Source organism: Hypanus sabinus, chromosome 21, assembly GCF_030144855.1.
Source record: "Hypanus sabinus isolate sHypSab1 chromosome 21, sHypSab1.hap1, whole genome shotgun sequence".
In the NCBI taxonomy this organism is placed as follows: Eukaryota; Metazoa; Chordata; class Chondrichthyes; order Myliobatiformes; family Dasyatidae; genus Hypanus; species Hypanus sabinus.
Window position 1 is genome coordinate 68405879 of NC_082726.1, and position 22806 is coordinate 68428684.

The following is a 22806-nucleotide window of genomic DNA, read 5'->3' on the forward strand; positions in this document are numbered from 1 at the left end:
GCTTGCTTTCATAATTCATCTTTTCCCTTCTAATAATTCTTTTAGTTGCTCTCTGCAGGTTTTTAAAAGCATCCCAATCCTCTATCTTCCTGCTAATTTTTGTTTGTGTTGTATGCCCTCTCTTTTGTTCTTACATTAGCTTTGACTTTCCTTGTCAGCCATGGTCGTACTATTTTGCCATTTGAGTATTTCTTCGTTTTCGAAATACATCTGTCCTGTACCTTCCTCAGTTTCCCCAGAAACTCACGCCATTGCTGCTCTGGTGTCATCCTTGCCATTACCTCCTTCCAATTTACTTCGGACAACTCTTCTCTCATACCACTGTAATTTCCTTTACTCCACTGAAGTACTGCTATGACAGACTTTACTTTCTCCCTGTCAAATTTCAAGTTGAACTCAAACATATTGTGATCACTAGCTCCTTAGGGTTCTTTTCCTTAAACTCCCTAATCATCTCCAGTTCATTACATTACATAACCCATGAGGCGGCGCGGCACGGTAGCAGCGGCCTTTCAGACCTGGTGTTACTTTAATTTAATTTTCTATTTTAAGTTTGATACATAATTTTCAATTAGGGCACATGGATAACAGAACGGCTATCTACCATCGCCAGATACTACTACAATACAGAGATCGCCCAAAAACAAACCTCCACAAAGATCTGCTGGCTGAATGTCGGCTTGCTGAGGGGAACGGGCCTACAATCCTCGGACTTGCCTAATGTTGGGAGATGGAGATGGAGACGTCGAAAGCGAAGTGTGAGGAAGCAGAAGCGAGGCAAATGGGCAGGGGTCCGTGCCAGGCTAAAAGCAAATCCTAGCCGGCCGGCTCTCCCGTCTATTCTGCTCTCCAATGTCCGCTCCCTGGACAATAAAATGGACTACATCCAACTCCAACGTAATACTCAGCGGGAGTACAGAGTTTGCTTCGCATTTGTCTTCACAGAGACATGGCTCACTGATGGGATTTCGGACACTGCCATCCATCTAGACAGGCTAGCTTTGTTTCGTTCGGTCAGAGATGCAGCTGTCACCGGTAAAGTCTGCGGTGGTGGTGTCTATGTTTATATCGACACGGAATAGTGTAAGAACTCTGTGCTGGTTTCCAGGCACTGCTCATCGTTAGTGGAGTTTGTGGCAGTTCGATGCAGACCATTTTATTTGCCACGGGAATTCACCTCTGTCCTTATATTCGGTGTCTACATTCTCCCCAGCGCTAATGCTAAGGAGGCGCTCTGTGAACTGTACGGGGCTATTAGCGAACTGCAGAATGCACATCCTGATGGTCTGTTTATTGTTGCCGGTGATTTTAACCACGCGAACCTTAAGTCAGTGCTCCCCAAATTCCATCAGTATGTGGACTTTGCAACAAGGGGGGAGAAAGTGTTGGACCTGGTTTACACAAACATCCCCGACGCGTACAGGGCAGAGCCCCGCCCCCACCTCGGATACTCAGACCACATCTCTGTTATGCTAATCCTAGCATACAGACCATTCGTCAGGCACTCCAGACCAGTTCAGAAGCAGGTGAAAACCTGGGCAGCAGGAGCCATCTGCTCTTTAAGACTGCTTTGAGAACACTAACTGGAAGGCTGCAACCGATGGCGACTCTACCAACTTAGAAGAGTACACAGCATCAGTGACCAGTTACATCAGCAAGTGCATTGATGATGTTACTCTGTCCAAGACCATCACTATACGTGCCAACCAGAAGCCATGGATGACCGCAGAGGTGCGTGCGCTGCTGAGGTCCCGTGACTCCGCCTGCAGAGCAGGTGACAAGGCAGCTTTAACAACAGCAAGGGCCAAACTGTCCCGAGGCATCAGAGGGGCAAAGTGTGCACATGCCCAGCTAATCCACAGTTACTTCCAGGACAGCGGTGACACGCGGCGCATGTGGAAGGGCATCCTGGACAAAAAAGACACATTCGGATGCTGTTCATAGACTTTAGTTCAGCATTCAACACAATCATCCCTCAGAAACTGATTGGAAAGCTGAGCCTACTGGGCCTGAACACCTCCCTCTGCAACTGGATCCTAGACTTCCTGACTGGGAGATCTCAGTCAGTCTGGATCGGGAACAGCATCTCCAACACCATAAGACTGAGCACGGGGGCTCCCAAGGGTTGTATGCTCAGTCTACTGCTGTTCACTCTGCTGACCCACAACTGTGCTACAACACACAGCTCGAACCATATCAAACCGTGGTGGGTCTCATCAGCAAGAATGATGAGTCAGCTTACAGAGAGGAGGTGCAGCAGCTAACGGACTGGTGCAGAGCCAATAACCTGTCTCTGAATGTGAACAAAACAAAAGAGGTGGTTGTTGATGGTTTCAGGAGGGCACTGAGCAACCACTCCCCACTGAACATCGACGGCTCCTCGGTAGAGATCGTAAAGAGCACCAAATTTCTTAGTGCTCAACTGACGGAGAATCTCACCTGGTCCCTTAACACCAGCTCCATAGCAAAGAAAGCCCAGCAGCGTCTCTACTTTTTGCGAAGGTTGAGGAAAGTCCATCTCCCACCCCACATCCTCATCACATTCTACAGGGGTTGTATTGACAGCGTCCTGAGCAACTGCATCACTGCCTGATTCAGAAATTGTACCATCTCGGATCGCAAGACCCTGCAGTGGATAGTGAGGTCAGCTGAGAAGATCATCGGGGTCTCTCTTCCCCCCCATCATGGACATTTACGCTACACGCTGCATCCGCAAAGGAAACAGCATTATGTTAAGGACCCCATGCACTCATCATACAATCTCTTCTCCCTCCTGCCATCTGGGAAAAGGCTCCGAAGCATTCGGGCTCTCACGACCAGACTATATAGCAGTTTCTTCCCCCAAGCTATCAGACTCCTCAATACCCGAAGCCTGGACTGACACCTTGCCCTACTGTCTTGTTTATTATTTATTGTAATGCTGGTACTGTTTTTGTGTATTTTATGCAGTCCAGTGTAGGTCTGGGTTTTTTTTTATTACATAGTTCAGTCTAGTTTTTGTACTGTGTCATGTAAACCATGGTCCTGAAAAATGTTCTCATTTTTACTATGCACTGTACCAGCAGTTATGGTCGAAATGACAATAAAAGTTGACTTGACTTGATTTGATGTCCAATCCAGTATAGCTGATCCCCTCGTAGGCTCAACAACAAACTGCTCTAAAAAGCTATCTCATAGGAATTTAACAAACTCATTCTCTTGAGATCCATTTCCTTCCTGATTTTCCCAATCGACCTGTATGTTAAATTCTCCCATGACTATCATAACATAGCCCTTTTGACATGCCTTTTCTATATCCTGTTGTAATCTGTGGTCCACATCCCAGCTACTTTTGAGAGGCCTGTATATTGCTGCCATAGGGTTCTTTTACCCTTCCAGTTTCTTAAATCAACCTACAAGGATTCAACATCTTCCAATCCTATGTCACGTCTTTCTACTGATTTGATGCCATTCTTTACCAGCAGAGCTATGCCACCCTTTCTGCCTACCTTCCTATCCCTCCAATACAACACGTAACCTTGGACATTCAGCTCCAACTACAACTATCCTTCATCTGTAATTCACTGATGGCCACAACAGCATACCTGACAATCTGTAATAGTGCAAGAAAATAATCCACCTTATTTCTTATATTCCGTGCACTGAGATATAACACTTTGAGTGCTATATTTGCTACCCTTTTTGATTTTGCATCCCTAATGCACTGATACTCACCCTGATGACTGCAATTTTGTCCCATCATTTGCTTGCCCCTCCTGACAGTCTGACTGCATGCTGTCTTTGCTTTTTCACTGTCCGTCCTATCCCGAGTTCCTTCATTCTGGTTCCCACCCCCCACCGAATTAGTTTAAACCCTTCCCAACAACTCTAGCAAACCTGACCGCAAGGATATTGGTCCCCCCTCGGGTTCAGGTGCAATCTGTCCCTTTTGTACAGGTCATACATCCCAATGATCCAAGAACCAGAAGCCCTGCTCCCTGCACCAGTAAGATTCTCTTTAATCCTACTTGCCAAGGACTTTTAATGGTTCCTCCTGGCTTTCCTAGTTCCCTTATTCAGTTCTTTTCTGGCTTCTTTATAATCTTCAAGGGCTCTGTTTGATTCTAGTTTCCTAAGCTTAGCATACAGTACTTTTTCTTCTTGACTAAATTCATCACCTCTCTCAACCTAAGGTCACGACCCACCCATCCAACACACTTTTTGTCCCTCTTCCCTCCGAGAGAAGGTTCAGGAGCTTGAAAATTTGTACGGCCAGATTTGGGAACAGCTTCTTTGCAACTGTGATAAGACTGCTGAACAGATCCTGACCCGGATCTGGGCTGTACCTTCCAAATATCCGGACCTGACTTGCACTACCTTACTTCCCCTTTTCTATTTTCTAATTATGATTTGTAATTTAAATTTTTATTATATTTACTTTGACTTGTACTTTAGTGAGTGCGAAGCGCAGAATCAAATATCACTGTGATGATTGTACACTCTAGTATCAATTGTTTGGTGACAATAAAGTAAAGTAAACCTCAAGGTTCTCTTACCTTGACATCCTTGCCCTTCCTTTTGATTAAAACATATTGTCCTGCATTATGTATAGTTGGTCTTTGATCACCCTCCAAAGGTCAGATGTGCACTTGACAAAAAAAAACAACTGTTGCCAATTAATTCTCCCTAGTGCTTGACTAATACTCTTGTAATTTTTCCTCCTCTAATTTAATTATCTCCTGCAAGGTTTGTACCTATCCTATCTTAAAATTTAAGGAGAAGTAGTCACTGTTTCCTAACTTTTACCCACTAAAACTTAGGTCACCTGGCCAAACTCATTACCCAATACCAGGTCCGGTACAGCCCCTCCTCTTCAACAGTATTGATTGTTGAAATTGTAGAATATCTACAAACTCCATCAACTATGTTGCTAGTAATAGCAACTAATCTCATCTTGAGATCCACACTTAAAGCCATGTGCTGACTCATGTATGTACTTGACCTCTTTCTGCAAATGCATCGACTCACTCTCTCTCAAATATCCTCAGTTCCACTTTGCCTTTTGCTGCATTTGGTTTCATCAAACAAAATGTTCCTTATATTCCAGTACCCAAAACTGCAAATTCAAGAGCTCTCATATTCAAATTCAGTTCTAACATTCCTCCACATCATTTCCACCCTTAATTTTCCTCTCAATGCACCCCTTGATGAGCTTTTATTGCCCATATTGATCTTTCCCATTCTGATTCTGACAATTAGTTCTCAGCCCCATCGTGATAAATGTAGAACTTTTCTTCTGCAGCTCTCCTTTCCATCCCCATTTCACTGGAGGGAGGGAGAGAGAGACACACACTTTCTTGCAGCATGCCTTATCCAAGGATTCTTCTTTTCAGCCTCTTTCCTTCTTGAGATCCATCATCCCTAACTCCCACTGCAACATTAACAGTTTCAGTGTTTCAGTCACTCTATCTAACCCCATTCAGACCTTGCAGCACCAGCTCCAACATGACCATCAAACCTGTGGACCCAGGCTGTCTCACTGTGTTTCAAGGAACTGACCTCTGCCTCCCAAACACTGAACACCAGGTTTCCAGGCCCTCAGGATAACTCTCACCAGACAATGACCCCATCAGTTAACATCAGACCTCTTGACAGACACTGACCTGATCTTCCCTCTAGAGCCTCCACTTTGATAGTTCCTGAACTTGATATGATCTGCTTCTACCTCCTGCATATAAGTAAATCCATGGTTTCTCCTCACTCCTGCTCCACTAGACTTACTACAAACTGAAAATAAAATGCTGCAGGTGCTGGAAATCTGAAATAAAATCTAACAATGCTGCCAGGAACCTTTCTACAGATGCTCCCTGACCTGATAACTATTTCTCACATAGAAACTTAGAAAACCTACATCACAATACAGGCCCTTTGGCTCACAAAGCTATGCCAAACATGTTCTTACCTTAGAAATTATCTAGGGTTACCCATACCCCTCTATTTTTCTAAGCTCCATGTACCTATCCAGGAAACTTTTAAAAGACCCTATCATATTCTCCTCCACCACCATTGCTGGCAGCCCATTCTACGCATTCACCACTCTCTGTTTAATAGAAAAAAAGCTACCCCTGACATCTCCTTTGTACCTACTTCCAAGCACCTTAAAACTGTGCCCTCTTGTGTTAGATATTTCAGCCCTGGGAAAAAGCCTCTGACTACCCACACGATCAATGCCTCTCATCATCTTATACACCTCTATCAGGTCACCTCTCATCCTCCATTGCTCAAAGGAGAAAAGGCAGAGTTCACTCAACCTATTCTCATAAGGCATGCTCCCCAATCCAGACAACATTCTTGTAAATCTCCTCTGCACCCTTTCTATGGTTTCCACGTCCTTCCTGTAGTGAGATGACCAAACTGAGCACAGCACTCCAAGTGAGTTCTGACCAGGGTGCTATATAGCTGCAACATTACCTCTCGGCTCCTAAGCTCAATCCCACGATTGATGAAGGCCAATGCACCCTATGCTTCTTAACCAGAGTCAACCTGCACAGCAGCTTTGAGTGTCCTGTGGACTTGAACCCCAAGATCCTCTGATCCTTCACACTGCCAAGAGTCTTAATACTATATTCTGCCATCATATTTGACCTACCATAATGAACCACCTCACACTTAACTGGGTTGAACTCCATCTGCCATTTCTCAGCCCACCTCTGACAGTCGTCCGCACTATCTACAACACCCCCAATCTTTGTGTCATCAGTAAATTTATTAACCCATCCCTCCACTTCCTCATCCAGGTCATTTATAAAAATCACAAAGAATAGGGATCCTAGAACAGATCCCTGAGGCACACCACTGGTTACTGACCTCCATGCAGAATATGACCCATCTACAGCCACTCTTTGCCTTCTGTGGGCAAGCCATTTCTGGATCCACAAAGCAACGTCCCCTTGGATTCCATGCCTCCTTACTTTCTCAATAAGCTTTGCATGGGGTACCTTATCAAATGCCTTGCTGAAATCAATGTACATCACATCTACTGCTCTACCTTCATCAATGGGCTTAGTCACATTCTCAAAAAATTCAGTCAAGCTCATAAGGCACAACCTGCCTTTGACAAAGCCATGCTGACTATTCCTAATCATATTATGCCTCTCCAAATGTTCATAAATCCTGCCTCTCAGGACCTTCTCCATCAATTTACAAACCACTGAAGTAAGACTCACTGGTCTCTAATTTCCTGGGCTATCTCTACTCCCTTTCTTGAATAAGGGAACAACATCCACAACCATCCAATCCTCTGGAACCTCTTCCATCCCCATTGATGATGCACAGATCATCGCCAGAGGATCAGCAATCTCCTCCCTCGCCTCCCACAGTAGCCTGGGGTACATCTCATCCGATCCCAGTTACTTATACAACTTGATGCTTTCCAAAAGCTCCAGCACATCCTCTTCCGTAATGGGCTTTTCAGTCCACTGTAAATCATTGCTACAATCACCAAGATCCTTTTCTGTAGTGAATACTGAAGCAAAATATTCATTAAGTATCTCTGCTATCTCATCCAGTTCCATACTGTCACACTTTATTGGTCCTATTCTCTCATGTATTATCCACTTGCTCTTCACATACTTGTAGAATGCCTTGGGATGTTCCTGAACCTTGTCTGCCAAGGCCTTGTCATGGCCCCTTCTGGCTCTCCTAATTTCATTTTTAAGCTTCTTCCTGCTAGCCTTATAATCTCTGTCATTACCTAGTTTTTTAAACCTTTTGTAAGCTCTTCTTCTTGACAAGATTTACAACAGCCTTTGTACACCATGGTTCCTGTACCCTACCATCCTTTCCCTGTCTCATTGGAACGTACCTATGCAGAACTCCACGCAAATATTCCCTGAACATTTGCCACATTTCTTCTGTACGTTTCCCTGAGAAACATTGACCATTCCTCTGACCTGTGTCTTCCCCCTTACATCCACAGCACTCTGAGTGCTATTTTCAGTTTCCTGTTTCCTGGTCCCACTCACTCACCTGTGCCATGGTGCTCCAGCAGCTCTGCATTTCCATTCCATGTCAGCTTGGATGGTCTGAGAGCCCTTCACTACTTTTTTCAGCAGAGATCCAAGGCACTCCTCACCACTACCACACATTGAACTGGCTGAATACATTCTCCCTTGAGCATCTTCACAAACTGCACTAGGTGATTCATTCCTTCTCCTTTCAGCATTTAAAAGGACACTTTCCCACCATGACTTTCATCAGCACTATCCACTCTCATTTACAATACTTCCCCATTAACTACAGGCGGCATAACCCCACTTCAACACTATCCAGGGTTCCTAACTGTACTTCCAGGGAAAGAAGCAATTCCCCTGCACTTTTCCCTATGAAGTGAACTGTATTGTGCCAACCAAGTGGGCTACCCTATCCAGGAGAAATGTGGATTGTGTCACTGCATCTGTGAGGGTGATCCTGAGTTTCTAGTCACCTCACCCCACTATTGTTCTGATCACTGTCTTTGGCACTGTTCCATCGATGCCCAAGGTGAATTAGTGCAATCAAGACCACAGGCCAAACCATTCCCTGTGCCCAGTATCCAGTTATAATGAGCAGGAGAAGGGAAACACACAGGGTCTGTGAGAGATTTGTTCAGACCCTTAGTAACACAAGCGTGTCAAATTCTATCTGTTTCATTAGAGGAGCTAATGTTAAAATTGTCTTTAGTTACATAGCCTCTGTTTCTCAGCCAAGAATAATTATTTATTTAAACTCTTTTTCATAAGCCAAAGCACTTAATGAAAATGATGGCTGCATTTCAAGAACAATCATCACATTATGGGGTGAGATTAACTCAGAGCACATGTGTAATGGACTCAGTGTTTGCATTAGAGCCACACTGAACACTGTGACACAGTTGGCCATAGCTGATGAATGGGGAAGAAACAGCAATTTATTAGTCTTTGTATATTTATAATGGTACCTTTAAAACAGAAAGGAGAAGGAATTTCTTTAACCAGAGTTGGTGAATCTGTGGAATTCATTCCCATAGATTGCCATGGAGGCCAATTCATTGGGTATATTTAAAGCAGGTATTGATAGGTTCTTGATTAATCATGACATCACAGGTTATGAGGGAAAGGCAGGATAATAGGTTTGGAGGGAAAATAAATCAGCCATGAGGGATTGGCCTAATTCTGCTCCTGTGTGTTATGGACTTGTGCTACAAGTTGCAATGTAAAGTTTGAGAGTTTTCAAAATTAACATTTGTTTTAATGCTAAGTTTCTATACCAATTTTTCACAAAAGAAACCATTTTAATATCTTCTTTCTATTGTCTGTGTTTTCATTGGCTGAAGGAGATCCAGATTTTGCAGGTGCTAATGTTTGAGAATATCCAGGGCTGGCTGAGCTCTGATCCTCTCTCATTACACTAACCTCTTCCCTCCTTTCACAACTCTTTCCTCGGACATACTTCAGCGAGCTGCTTCAGACAGGCAACTTAACTTCTGTTTAATTCCATTATCATACCATGATGTATGTTCTTTTTGCATATTTAATGTCATCTTATTTGTCGCTTGAGCTCTTCTCCAAGTGGACCTCCAGCACTTGTCAGCACACAACATATAGAAGGGAGATTGAAAATCTGGCTGAGTGGTGCCACAATAACAACCTCTCAGTCAATGTCAGCAAAACCAAGGAGCTGATTATTGACTTCAGGAGGAGGAAACCAGAAGTCTATGAGCCAGTTTTCATTGGGGGAATCAGAGGTAGGGAGGGTCAAAAGCTTTAAATTCCTCAGTGTTAACATTTCAGAGGATCTGTTCTAAGTCCAGCACATAAGTGCCATTACAAAGAAAGCCTGGCAGTGCCTCTACTTTCATAGAAGCTTGTAAAGAATCAGCGTGACATCTAAACCTTTGACAAAGTTCTATAGATGTGCAGTGGGAGAGTGTGTTAGCTGGTTGCATCACAGTCTGGTATGGAAATACCCTTGAATGGAAAGGCTTACAAAAGGTGTCTACATGGACTTTAGCAAGACATTTGACACCATCCTGCATGGAGGCTGGTCAAGAAGGTTCAGTCATTCAGCATTGAAGATGAGGTAGTAAATTGGATTAGACATTGGCTTTGTGGAAGAAGCTAGACAGTGGTAGCAGATGGTTGCCTCTCTGACTGGAGGACTGCTCTAGTGGAATGCCGCAGGGATCGGTGATGATTGTCATCAGTAACCATAAGACATTGGAGCAGAATTAGCCCATCGAGTCAGCTGCACCATTTCATCATGGCTGCTCCTGGATCCGTTTCAACCCCATACACCTGCCCTCTCACCATATCACTTGACCAATCAGGAATCTATCATCTTCCACATTGAATATAACCACAGACTTGGCCTTCACTGCAATCTGTGGCAGAGCATTCCACAGGTTCCCCACTCTTTGGCTAAAATAATTCCTCCTTACTTCTGTTCTAAAAGGTTGCCCCTCAATTTTGAGGCTATGCCCTCTAGTTCTGGCTGCCCCTGACAGAAAAAACATCCTCTCTACATCCACCTTATCTCATCCTTTCAACTTTCGGTAGGTTTCAGTGAGATCCCCATGCATTCTTTTAAATTCCAGTGAGTACACTCCCCATATGTTAAGCTTTTCATTCCCAGAATAATACTCATGAACCTGCTCTGACTCTCTCCAACGACAATCCATCCTTTCTGAAATAAGGGGCCCAAAACCGTCGACAATACTCCAAATGCAGCCTGACTAGTGTCTTATAAAGGCTCAGTATTATCTCCTTGTTTTTATATTCTATTCCCCTTGAAATAAATGCCAACATTAAATTTGCTTTCTTTACCACAGACTCAATCTGAAAATTAACTTTCTAGGACTCCTAAGTTCCTTTGCACCTCTGATGATTGAATTTTCTCCCCATTTAAATAATAGTCTGCACTATTGTTCCTTTTACCAAAATGTATTATCATAAATTTCCCAGTACCATATTCCATCTGCCACTTTTTTGCCCATTCTTCCAATTTGTCTTGTCTTTCTGTTATCACCTTGCTTCCTCAGCACTGCCTACCCCAGGGGATGATCTTCACATCATCCACAAACTTTGCCACAAAGCCATCAATTCCTCTATCTATATCAACAATCTGATAATGTGGTTAACTGGATCAGAATATTTGCGGATGACACCAATATTAGGGGAGTAGTGGATAGTGAGGAAGTCTATCATAACTTGCAGAGGAATCTAGACCAGCTGGAAAAATGGCAGATGAAACTTAATACAGACAAGTGCGAGGTGTTACACTTCAGTAGGACCAACCAGAGCAGGTCTTACATGGTGAATGTTGTAGGAAATGGTAGGCTATGCTCTCTTCTTGCTGCTGATATCAGGAAAGAGCCTTAGGTCTCACACCACCAGGTTCAGGAGCAGTTAAACATCAGGCCATTGGCGATAGCTTCACTCAACTTCATTCACCCCAACACTGAACTGTTCCCAAAGCATGTGGAGTACTTTCAAGCACTCCTCATCACATGTTCTCAATATTTATTATCTATCAATCTATATATTTATTTATTTTCCATTTTGTATTTGCACAGTTTGTTGTATTTTGCACGTTGGTTGTTTGTCCTGTTGGTGCAGTCTTTCATTGATTCTATTGTGTTTCTTATGTTTATTGTGAATGGCAGCAAGAAAGTGAATCTGAGGGTTTATATTGATATATATGTACTACGATAATAAATTTATGTTGAACTCTGCTCTGACAATACCTTGGTGTGACTGTCACTGACACTCCCAGCTCTTGAAGGATCAGACAGCAGCAATCTTTTCTCTTACTCTTTTAATAAAGACAACTACCCACATTGTCAACTCCACCCATGTTCATGTCCTTAGCAAATTCAATGATTCCTCCCATCCATCCAACAATCTCTTTGACCCCATCAGGCATGAGGTGCCGTAGCATTACGACAAAAACTGTTCGGATGAGAAACAGCTTCTTCTCCCCAGGCCATAAAAGTACTGAACTCACTGCATCTCATATGATGTGCCAGTAGCATTAACCTGTGTCATAAATGCACCTTGTTATTTGTGAATTTATTTGTGGTAATATTACTTATGTGTTGTGTGTGTAAGTTATATGTACTGTGTTATGCACCTAGGTCCAAGGAATGTTTTGTTTAGCTGTGTACATGTGTATAGTTGAATGACAATAAACTGAACTTGATCTTGAACTGCAGACTTACTGATATTGCCTCCTATGTCCGCATGCAATCCTTCACACGTATTACAAGTTGTTCATACTGTTAGTTTTGCAAAGGAAACACAACAAGGCAACATAGTTAGTGTAACACTTCACAGTGCCAGCAATTAGGGTTCTGAATTCGCCACTGTCTGAAGAAGTTAAAATGTTCTTCCCATGAACGCATGCATTTCCTCAGGGTGCTGTGGTTTCATCCCACTTTCCAAAAGCTGTATGGGTTAGGGTTAGTGAGTTGTGGGTATACCATGTTGGCGCTGGAAGCGTGGCAACACTTGCAGACTACCCCCAGCATATCATTGGACTGTGGTCATTAATGCAAGTGACTTATTATATGTTTCCATGTACATGTGACAAATAAAGCTAATCTTTCATCTTTACTAAAAACGTATATAGTCTGAAAGCATTTTCTAATCATTGTATCCAAAAGGTACAGAGCAGAAAGCAGTGAATGTGAATGGACACTGCTCAATAATTTGGGGCTGGCCATTTTGTTATTTAATTGTTAAGGGGTCTGCATTTCATTGCAAGAGTTCAGGTTGCTGTGTGGTGCTGCTGATATGCTGTAATTCTGCTGAAAGTTTAATCTTTGCTTTGTTAGATTCTGCAGATGAAAGTACAGAGACTTGAGCATCTGGTTCAGCTGAAGGACCTGCGAATTGATGACCTGACAAGGCATTTGAAGAAACAGAAAGCAAAGGAGATAGCAAACTGTCAATAACTAAATCAAAAAAAATCTTTTACATCTTTGTAGGGGAGAAACATGTGGTGGATGTGTTCTTGGTGGATATGTGTGTGTGTGCATTAGGCTCTAGGGATTACAGGGACTCTGAGCCATCTCCTAGAGTCAAACTTGCCAGTGCCTGTCACAACCAACTGTGTCCCAGTCCCAGTGCAATCTTCTACTTAAGCAACCAGAAAAGCTCAGAGATGTCATTAGTTCTTATCTAAATACCCTAAAAAATTAATAGTTTCTTAAGTGGTGAAAGTAGTTACCACAGACATAGATTCTACTCTTTGTACAATGTTTTACTGCTGGTCGAGATGTGTAATTTCTACAGTAAAACATGGAACATGAATAAGCCATGTTCTGTCTGGTTATACTGAGCAGTAGAGTCCAGACTAACTCCAGAGAATGGCTGCCTTTCACAGTAAATGATGTTAAACACATTGAATTTATTGCAGAGTTGGAAATAGAACTGGATTTAACCCATGCTCATCAGACAGTGATTGCATGCAACATTAAAGTGAGCCTGCCTGCAGTTAGGCGATATAACTCAGCGCATCCACGTGAGACCACAGTGCTGTAGAACAGATATGGTGAGTTGTCTGTAATCCTGTGGTACACACCTTTCTTACACCACAGAATGATACAGCACAGGAACAGACCCTTCGGCTCACAATGTTGTGCCGATCCAATTAAATAAGTAATCAAAGCAGCAGCATAGAACATAGAAATTTACAGCACATTACAGGCTGTTCAGTCCACAATGTTGTGCCGACTATGTAACTTACTCTAGAAACTGCCTAGAATTACTCTGCTGCACAGTGCTCCATTTTTCTAGGCTCCATGTACCTATCCACAAGTCTCTTAAAAGACCCTATTGTATCCGCCTCCACCACCGTCGCTGGCAGTGCATTCCGTGGATCCACCGCTCTCTGTGTGAAAAACTTACCCCTGACATCCTCTCTTCCAAGCGCCTTAAAACTATGCTGCCTATTTATTTATATTTGCATTTGCATGGTTAGTTGTCTTCTGCATTGATCCTGTTATAGTTATTATTCTATCGATTGATGAGAATGCCTGAGGGAAAATGAATCTTAGTGTTGTATATGGTACTTTGATAATAAATTCACTTTGAATTTTGAACTTTGACCTGACCCTTGCTGAGAATCCCAGGCAGACCTCACCTGCCTCATCCTTGTTTCTTCAACTACACCATTAACTGCACCCCCTCCTGACCTCTGTAGCACCAGATAGAGCCCCCACACGCGAGATATGGCCAGTGATCTCTGACACACATGAGATAATGTTCAGTTCAGATTGCATGTCTCAGGCATAAGTGGGATTAAATGGGGATTAATAAAGTAGGATTAAATCCACCCTACAGTATGAAGTTCCATCAGAAAGGACAAGATAGGAACTGCTGAGATGTTTGCTGCTGCTTTTGTTCCTGCACATCCTCTCCCCCCACTGTTACCCCACGAGAATGTTCTGTCTGACAGCAGTACCTCCAGCTGCCAGGAGGAATGTGGGAACTCAGAGGTTCAAAACTTCCCCTGTCTCCTGGAAAACCAAAGCAGCAGCAGTCTGGTGGAAGACAAATTCTTTACATGATTGTTCTGACCACATTAGCCGCTAATGCTGGAAAGATGATGATGCAATTAAGTTTCTCCCTGGGAGAAGCATTGCTGAGACCCTCACAATTGTTTCCATGCATCGGACATTTGAAAAGATAAGCACAAAATCCCCCAAATCCCTCAGTAACTATCCCATTGTTAGACTTTTATGTGAACTTTTTATTTACATTTTAAAGCTGGCAGCTTATAAATTCCACATGGCTTACATATGGATTAAACTTCTAAAATAACATTTTTTAGAGAAATTTCTTCTGCAAATAATCAAGTTTTATTATTAATAATTGTCTGGGCATTCCTTTGTGTGGATTTGGTGTAATCTATCTATGTTTGGTGGCAAACTTCAGTGTTATACAAATCAAATGAGATTTTGAGGCTTAGGTCAACAACATTGGCTAATGTTGGTTGCATTGTTAAAGATAAGAGGGACAACTTTGACTGTAGCTTTAATAATTGTACAAATATTTTCTAGCAGACAAACAATTCATTGCAACTTAATTCCCTGGGCCCTGCAAGTGGAAAACTGCTTCTCCAAGGAAGCAAATGTTGACACAAGACTGATCTGCAGCATAGAGTCCAGCAAATATCTCAGTGATGTAAGCAATTGTTTGGAAAAAGTGGTCAGAGATAAGCTTAGTCTTGTGGAGTGATACAGTTTGTTTGAGGTTAACTCATTGGTACAAGGATGATACCAAAAGGAGCTAAATTAAAACAGTCTGGTGTTTAATCACACTGACTGTTCAAGCCATGAAATTTGTAAGACCCTGGATGATTCAGATCAGTGTAATACTGTCCTTCATAACTCAAAGCCATTTCATTTTGACCTTTTCAAGCAGAATTCAGAGAACACTTTAACAGAAATAAGGAGAGAAAGTACTGGAAGTTCCAGTATGTTAGGCAGCATCTGTGCAGACAGAAACAGCAGGGGAGATGAGACCTGGAGCTGGTCAGCCATTAACTTACAAAATGTTGGGGCAAGCTTGAGGGGTCAGTCGGTCTCCTCTTGCTCCTTTTAACTTTGTTTCTGTCTGCTGAAACAGAGTTAATGTTTCAAGTTAGTAACGGTCAAAATGGACCTGAACCTGAGTATTTGCATCCCACGGGGTCTGCTGAGCTTTTCAGATTTCAGCACCTGCAATCTCTGGTTCTACCTCCTATTCTTACCATATTACCTCACTACTGGGCTGGGCAGTTTCCGATCTCTCATTCCCCCTCCATGTTTCTACTCTACCTACCCCCTCCCAGTTCCTGCCCCTCCTACATCACCCTCTCCATTCCTACCCCTCCATGTTCCTGCCCTTCCTACCTCACCCTCTTACATGATCCTGCCTCTCCTATCCCACCCTCCTCTGTTCCTGCCCCTCTTTCATACCCAATATTCCAAATGTCCTGACCAAGATTTATACAATTGCCATCTGACCTGCCATCTTTGTGCTGAATACCATGACCAATGAAGGCAAGCATGCCATATACCTTCTTTTCTGCGCTATCTGCTTGTCTTGCCACTTTCAGGGACTTGTGGACTTGCACCCAGAAGGATCTTGATATTTAATGTTCCCTTACATTTGACCTGCCAAACTGCAGCTCCTCGCACCACTTCCTTCCCACCCAGCCCCCAGTCCCCATTGAACTCCATCTGCCAATCTTTCGGAGATGAATATCTTACAGTTCTTATCTGCTGTACACAGAAACCCTGATCTACCATGTATCCACAGAGTGAACTTCACTGGTGTCAACATGTTCGGTATGAAGGAATCGCAGATTCACCCAGACACACTGTGATTCCATGTAGACCCAATGGGCAGAATTAAGTTTGTGGTTAGAGTGAGTCAAGATGAGCTCAGGTCTGGCTCGGGTCCAGTAAGGATGGTATCCATTACTTTAAGGATAGTCAGCAAACACTGTTGAAAGGCGATACGGAAGAGCTGATGATGGAACATGATCTGGACAAGTTGCCATAGGAAGGAGTGTGGCTGAATAATGACTGGTTATTTTAGTTATAGCATGTTTGACATTGGAGACAGACATCAAAAGTTTGGAGATTCTGTGAACTAAAGATCTGTCTAATCCCCTTGACAGAGAGTGTTACTCACATCTCTGTGTCCTGACAACAGACAATAGCTGCAGGAGTAGGCCATTCGGCCCTTTGAGCCAGCACCACCATTCAATGTGATCATGGCTAATCATCCACAATCAGTACCCCGTTCCTGCCTTTTCCCCATATCCCTTGACTCCACTATCTTTAAAAGCTCTATCTAACTCTTTCTTGAAAGCATCCAGAGAACTGGCCTCCACTACCTTCTGAGACAGAGCATTCCATAGATCCACAGCTCTCTGGGTGAAAAAGTTTTTCCTGAACTCTGTTCTAAATGGCCTACTCCTTATTCTAAAACTGTAGCCTCTGGTTCTGGACTTCCCCAACATCAGGAGCATGTTTCCTGCCTCTAGCGTATCCAATCCCTTAATAGTCTTATATGTTTCAATCAGATCCCCTCTCATCCTTCTAAATTCCAGTGTATACAAGCCCAGTCGCTCCAATCTTTCAACATATGACAGTCCTGCCATTCTGGGAATTAACCTCGTGAACCTATGCTGCACTCCCTCAATAGCAAGAATGTCCTTCCTCAAATTTGGAGACCAAAACTGCACACAACACTCCAGGTGGGGTCTCACCAGGGCCCTGTACAGCTGCAGAAGGACCCCTTTACTCCTATACTCAATTCCTCTTGTTATAAAGGCCAGTATGCCATTAGCTTTCTTCACTGCATGCTTACATGCAGTGACTGATGAACAAGGACACCTAGATCTCGTTGTACTTCCCCTTTTCCTAACTTGACACCATTCAGATAGTAATCTGCCTTCCTGTTCTTGCCACCAAAGTGGATAACCTCACATTTATCCCCATTAAACTGCATCCGCCATGCATCTACCCACTCACCCAACCTGTCCAAGTCACCCTGCATTCTCCCAACCTCCTCATATTTCACACTGCCACCCAGCTTTGTGTCATCTGCAAATTTGCTAATGTTACTTTTAATCCCTTCATCTAAATCATTAATGTATATTGTAAACAGCTGCAGTCCCAGCATCAAGCCTTGTGGTACCCCACTAGTCACTGCCTGCCATTCTGAAAAGGACCCGTTAATGCCTACTGTCCGCCAACCTATTTTCTATCCACGTTAGTACCCTACCCCCAAAACCATGTGCTGTAATTTTGCCCACTAATCTCCTATGTGGGACCTTATCAAAGGCTTTCTGAAAGTCCAGGTGCACTACATCCACTGGCTCTCCCTTGTCCATTTTCGTAGTTACATCCTCAAAAAATTCCAGAAGATTAGTCAAGCATGATTTCCCCTTCATAAATCCATGCTGACTCAGACCAATCCTGTTACTGCTATCCAAATGTGCCGCTATTTCATCTTTTATAATTGACTCCTGCATCTTTCCCACCGCTGGGGAAGGTGACCCCACCAAGCTGCAAGGAGTCAGCATTTTGGTCCCAACATAAAAACAAGGACACTTTCTACAGATATGGTGTAAAAAATATCCTGACTGCTTACATCTCAGCCTGGGATGCCATCTGCTCTGCTGTGGAGCAATGCAACTTGCAGAGAGTAGTAAAGGGTCATCACACCATTCTATCCTGTCCATCTTCATGGTACATTGCTGCAGGAAGGCTGACAGTATCATCAGGGACACCTGCCACCCTGGCCATTCCCTTTTCTCTCTTTTAGCTTCTGGGAGAAAATGCAGGAACAGCTTCTTCCCCACTGCTGGCAGACCGCTGAATCCGTCCCCTTGCTGACTTCCCCTTCCTGGTGGACCTGCCATGTTCTTGGACCCTGAACTCTCCGTCTTTCAGTTATTTGAAGAAAGATTGAGGGGCATGTAATTTTGAGGAAGTAAGGAGTCTGCAGGAGGACAGACAGATTGGAAAATGGGGAAAGAAGGTGCACATAGAATATAGTGTGGGGAAGTGTATGGTCATGAACTATGGTAAAAGGAATAAAGGCATAGACTATTTTCTAAACAGGGAGACAATTCAGAAATTAGAGACGCAAAGGGACTTGGGAGTCCTCTTGGGGGATTTCCTGAAGGCCCACTTGCAGGTTCATTCGGTGGAAAGGAAGGCAAATCCAATGTTAGCATTCTTTTCCAGAGGACTAGAATATAAAAACAAGGATGCAATGCTAAGGCCTTATAAGGTATTGGTCAGCCCACATCTGGAATATTGTGAGCAGCTTTGGACCCCTTATCTAAGAAAAGATGTGCTGGCATTGGAGAGGGTTCAGAAGAGGTTCACAAGAGTGATTCCTGAAATGAAAAGGGTTAACGTGTGAGGACTATTTGATGACTCTGGGCTTGTACTCACTGGAGTTTAGAAGAATGAGGGGGGATCTCATCGAAACCTTTCGAATATTGAAAGATCTAGTCAGAGTGAAAATGGAGAGGGTGTTTCCTATAATGGGTGAGTCTAGGACCAGAGGGCGCAGCCTCATAATAGAGGGTCTTTCCTTTAGAACAGAGATGAGAAGGAACTTCTTTAGCCAGAGAGTGGTGAATCTATTGCCACAGGTGGCTGTGGAGGCCAAGCAACCAAGTATATTAAAACCAGAGGATGATAAGTTCTTGATTAGTGAGGATGTCAAAGGTTACAGGGAGAAAGGGTTAAGAGAGACAATTAATCAGCTATGTTAGAATGGCAGAGCAGACACAATGGGTAGAATCGCCTATTTCTGCTCAAATATCTCATGATCCTATGGTCTATTTGGTTCTTAACACTTCAGCATTTCTGTTAATTCAGCTTCAGACTGCATGACAGTCCCCACACTGCACTGTTGTGCGCACGACAATCACTGCACTGTTCTAATGTTGTATACACAGAGCCGAAACCTGATTGACTGGGGCTAACCAATCAGGAAGGATGGACTACAAGGGTGTAAATACCAGTGGAGTAGACATGCCCAGACATTATCCCTGAGCAGACCATCCAGTTCATCTGGCAAAATGCCTCATCGCCAGACCTCACAAACAAGCACCAAGAACTCACCTGGCTGACGGTGAGAGGGGCCCTCCCAGTCAGATCCCTCCTGTGCACCCGGAATGTCGTCTCCACACCCCTCTGCCCACGGGAGGACTGCAGTGAGGAGGAGTCGGTGACCCACCTCTTTGCACACTGTGGCTTTGCAGAGAAGGCGTGGAGGAGGATGGAAAGGACAGTGTCAAGATTCATCTCCAGCAGCTGCGTGACAGAGGACTCTGATCTATGGGATGTTCCCGGGGACGCACACGGAGACCAACATCCAGTGCTGCTGGCAGATCATCAACTCAGTGAAAGATGCTCTTTGGTCGGCCCAAAACTTGATAGTCTACCAGCACACGGAGATGTCCATAGGGGAATGCTGCCGACTGGCACATTCTCAGCTGCAGGAGTACGTGCTGAGGGACGCACTCAAACTTGGTGCAACCACCGCAGGAGCCCGGTGGGGAAGGACCACAGTGCAGGGTTCTTCTGCCGCGGGAGTTGAGGGGTAGGGTGGCAGGGTGTGCACCCCTCAACAAGGGTATGTAAATATGAAATAACAGAGTGCCATCTGGGTGGCTAAAAGTGTGGAAATGTAAAGACCGTAATGGAAACATTTGTAAAGGATTGAGAGACATTGAATGGTTTATTGTACTTAATTTTATTTTTGAATAAAGTATATTTTGTTTATTTTTATTCTCTCTGTATTTGCATAGTTTATCTTTTGCACATTGGTTGTATGCCATCTTTGGTGTGTGCAGTTTTCATTGACTCTTTTGTGTTTCTTTGTAGCTACTGTGCATTATCTTAAGTACATGAATCTCAGGGTAGTATATGGTGACACATACGTACTTTGATAATGGATGCCAAGGTAGCATAGCAGTTAGCATGATGTTATTTCAGCTCAGTGCATCAGAGCTCGGAATTCAATTCTGACATCATCTGTAAGGAGTCTGTACATTCGCCCCATGGAATGCGGGGGCTTTCTCTGGGTGCTCTGGTTAATAGGTTAATTGGTCATTGTAGATTGTTCTGTGATTAGGCTAGGGTTAAATCATGGTTTGTCGGTCAGCGCGGCTTGAAGAGCCAGAAAGGCCTGTTTCGCGCTGAGTATCAATATATAAATAAATTAGTTTTGAACTTTGTGTCTGCTCACCATTCAATCGTGGTTGCTGTATATCAATATATAATGTATATAAATAATACACAACAGTCTCCACACTGTTCTACTGTTGAGTGCATGGCAGTCTCTGCACTGTTTTGTTCTTTTTTTAAAATCAAAATTCCTATATTACAAATATCGGTGCTATACAATATATACAAAACAGTGACTAACACAATTACTTCACTATAAATAGTCAATACCCATTAAACCAAAATATTCCCATCTCTATCAATGACAGATAGCATTTCCACCCCGCAGACCCTAACGGTCCCAGAGTGCCTCTAAGGTCACTGTGGACTGCGCGTGCTCCTTTTCAATATTTACCTGAGCATGAACATACACTCTAAACATTGCCAGGCAGTCTGCCCGGGGAGATCCTCCCGCCACCCATTTCCAAGACCCTCGGATAGCTGTTTTTGCCAGCCCCAGGAGCAAGTTAATAGGGACATCCTCATCCCTCCATGCCCCCCTCCTTACTGGATGACCATATATAAATAGGGTGGGGCTAAAATGCAACCAGAAAGCGAGAAGCAGCCCACGCAAGTACGCAAATAGGGGCTGCAGCCTCGCACACTCCAGATACATGTGGTACACGGTCTCCTCCAGCCCGCAGAAATGACATGCGGGTGGGAGATCCGTGTACAAACTAAAGAACATATTGCAGGGCACCGCTGTATGCAGCACCCTCCAGCCAAGATCCCCCAGGTGCTTGGGAAGAACCCCCTCGTAAAGGGCCTTCCAGTGGGGACCCACCTCACCTCCGGGTGGAAAGACCGACCACCATGGCGTGTCGGGACGGTGGACAAGAGCAAGGAAGTGGAGGGTGTGGAGCAGCAGCCCATACAACTACCTCCTACTTGCATCCCTGAATGGCATTGTGGGTGTCGAGGAGAGACGGCTCAAGTTATGTGGTCTCGGCTCTCGGATAAGATTGTGGGGCCTGGGCCCGACAAGCAGCTCAGCCTGAGTCGGTCCACACACCTGAGTCGCACCGACACCCACTGAGGTAGGGCAAGGGTCGGCCAGGACTCTGCCTTCTGCCAGAGGAGGGGATTCCTGGCCTGAGGCGACCATGTTCCAGACTCTCAGTAGGTCCTGATAGAAGCCAGGCAAGCAGCACAGCTGATGCCTGCCAGCAGTAGCCGCATATCTTCCTGAAGACAGCAGCCCCTCCAGAGGAAGAATATCGCCAACACGTGCCAACTGGGAGGGCACTCGGCACACGAATCTTTGCAGAGTCCTGAGGCAGTGAGCCGCCAGTCGCGTACGTACACACACCAACGACTGTCCACCCTCTCCCACTGGGATACTCAAGACTGCTGTGGAGACAAAGAGTTTCCTGTTACCCCAGAAGAAGTCCACTAACTTCCTCTGCATTCTCGCAACAAAAGGGCAGGAGGGGCCAAGGTGACTATCCGGTATCACAACATGGAGGCCACCAACTGGTTTATGACCACCACCCTGCCTTGATAGGAAAGTTCTGTCGTGTGCACAACAGTCTCTGCAATGTTTTAGTGTTCTGTGCACGACAGTCCTCGCACTGTTCTACTGTTATGTGCACAACAGTTTTCACACTGTTCTACTGTTGTATTCATGAGTCTCTGCACTGTTCTGCTGTTGTGTGCACGATAGTCCCCACACTGTGCTAAGTGCTACACCTGTCCCTGCACCTCATCTCTTACCACCATTCAGGGCCCCAAACAATCCTTCCAGGTGAGGCAACACCTCACTTGTGATTCTGTTGGGGTAATCTATTGCATCCGGTGCTCCTGGTGCGGCCTCCTCTACATCGGCGAGGCCCGACACAGATTGGGGGGACCACTTCGTCGAGCACCTACGCTCTGTCCGCCACAACAGACAGGATCTCCCGGTTGCCACCCACTTCAACTCTCCTTCACATTCCCATTCGGATATGTCCATACACGGCCTCCTCTACTGCCAAGATGAGGCCAAACTTCGGTTGGAGGAACAACATCTCATCTACCGTCTGGGTCGTCTCCAGCCCCTTGGTAATAACATCGAATTCTCCAAC

At 44.4% G+C, this 22806-nt stretch overlaps 1 protein-coding gene across 3 annotated transcripts in view; it reads left to right on the forward strand.

The window, feature by feature from the left end:
• The window catches only part of spef1 (sperm flagellar 1), a 63091-nt gene extending 42290 nt beyond the window's left edge, over positions 1 to 20801 (forward strand). The window contains exon 7 of one of the 3 annotated variants that reach the window (XM_059946828.1): positions 12830 to 20801. In XM_059946828.1, coding sequence (XP_059802811.1) covers positions 12830 to 12949 — 120 coding nt within the window. In that variant the 3' untranslated portion in view covers positions 12950 to 20801. Of the gene's footprint in view, positions 1 to 575; positions 4542 to 12829 lie in introns of those variants that run through there. The other 2 variants (XM_059946824.1, XM_059946827.1) reach the window with 2 other exon arrangements.
• Positions 20802 to 22806: the final 2005 nt, after the last annotated feature.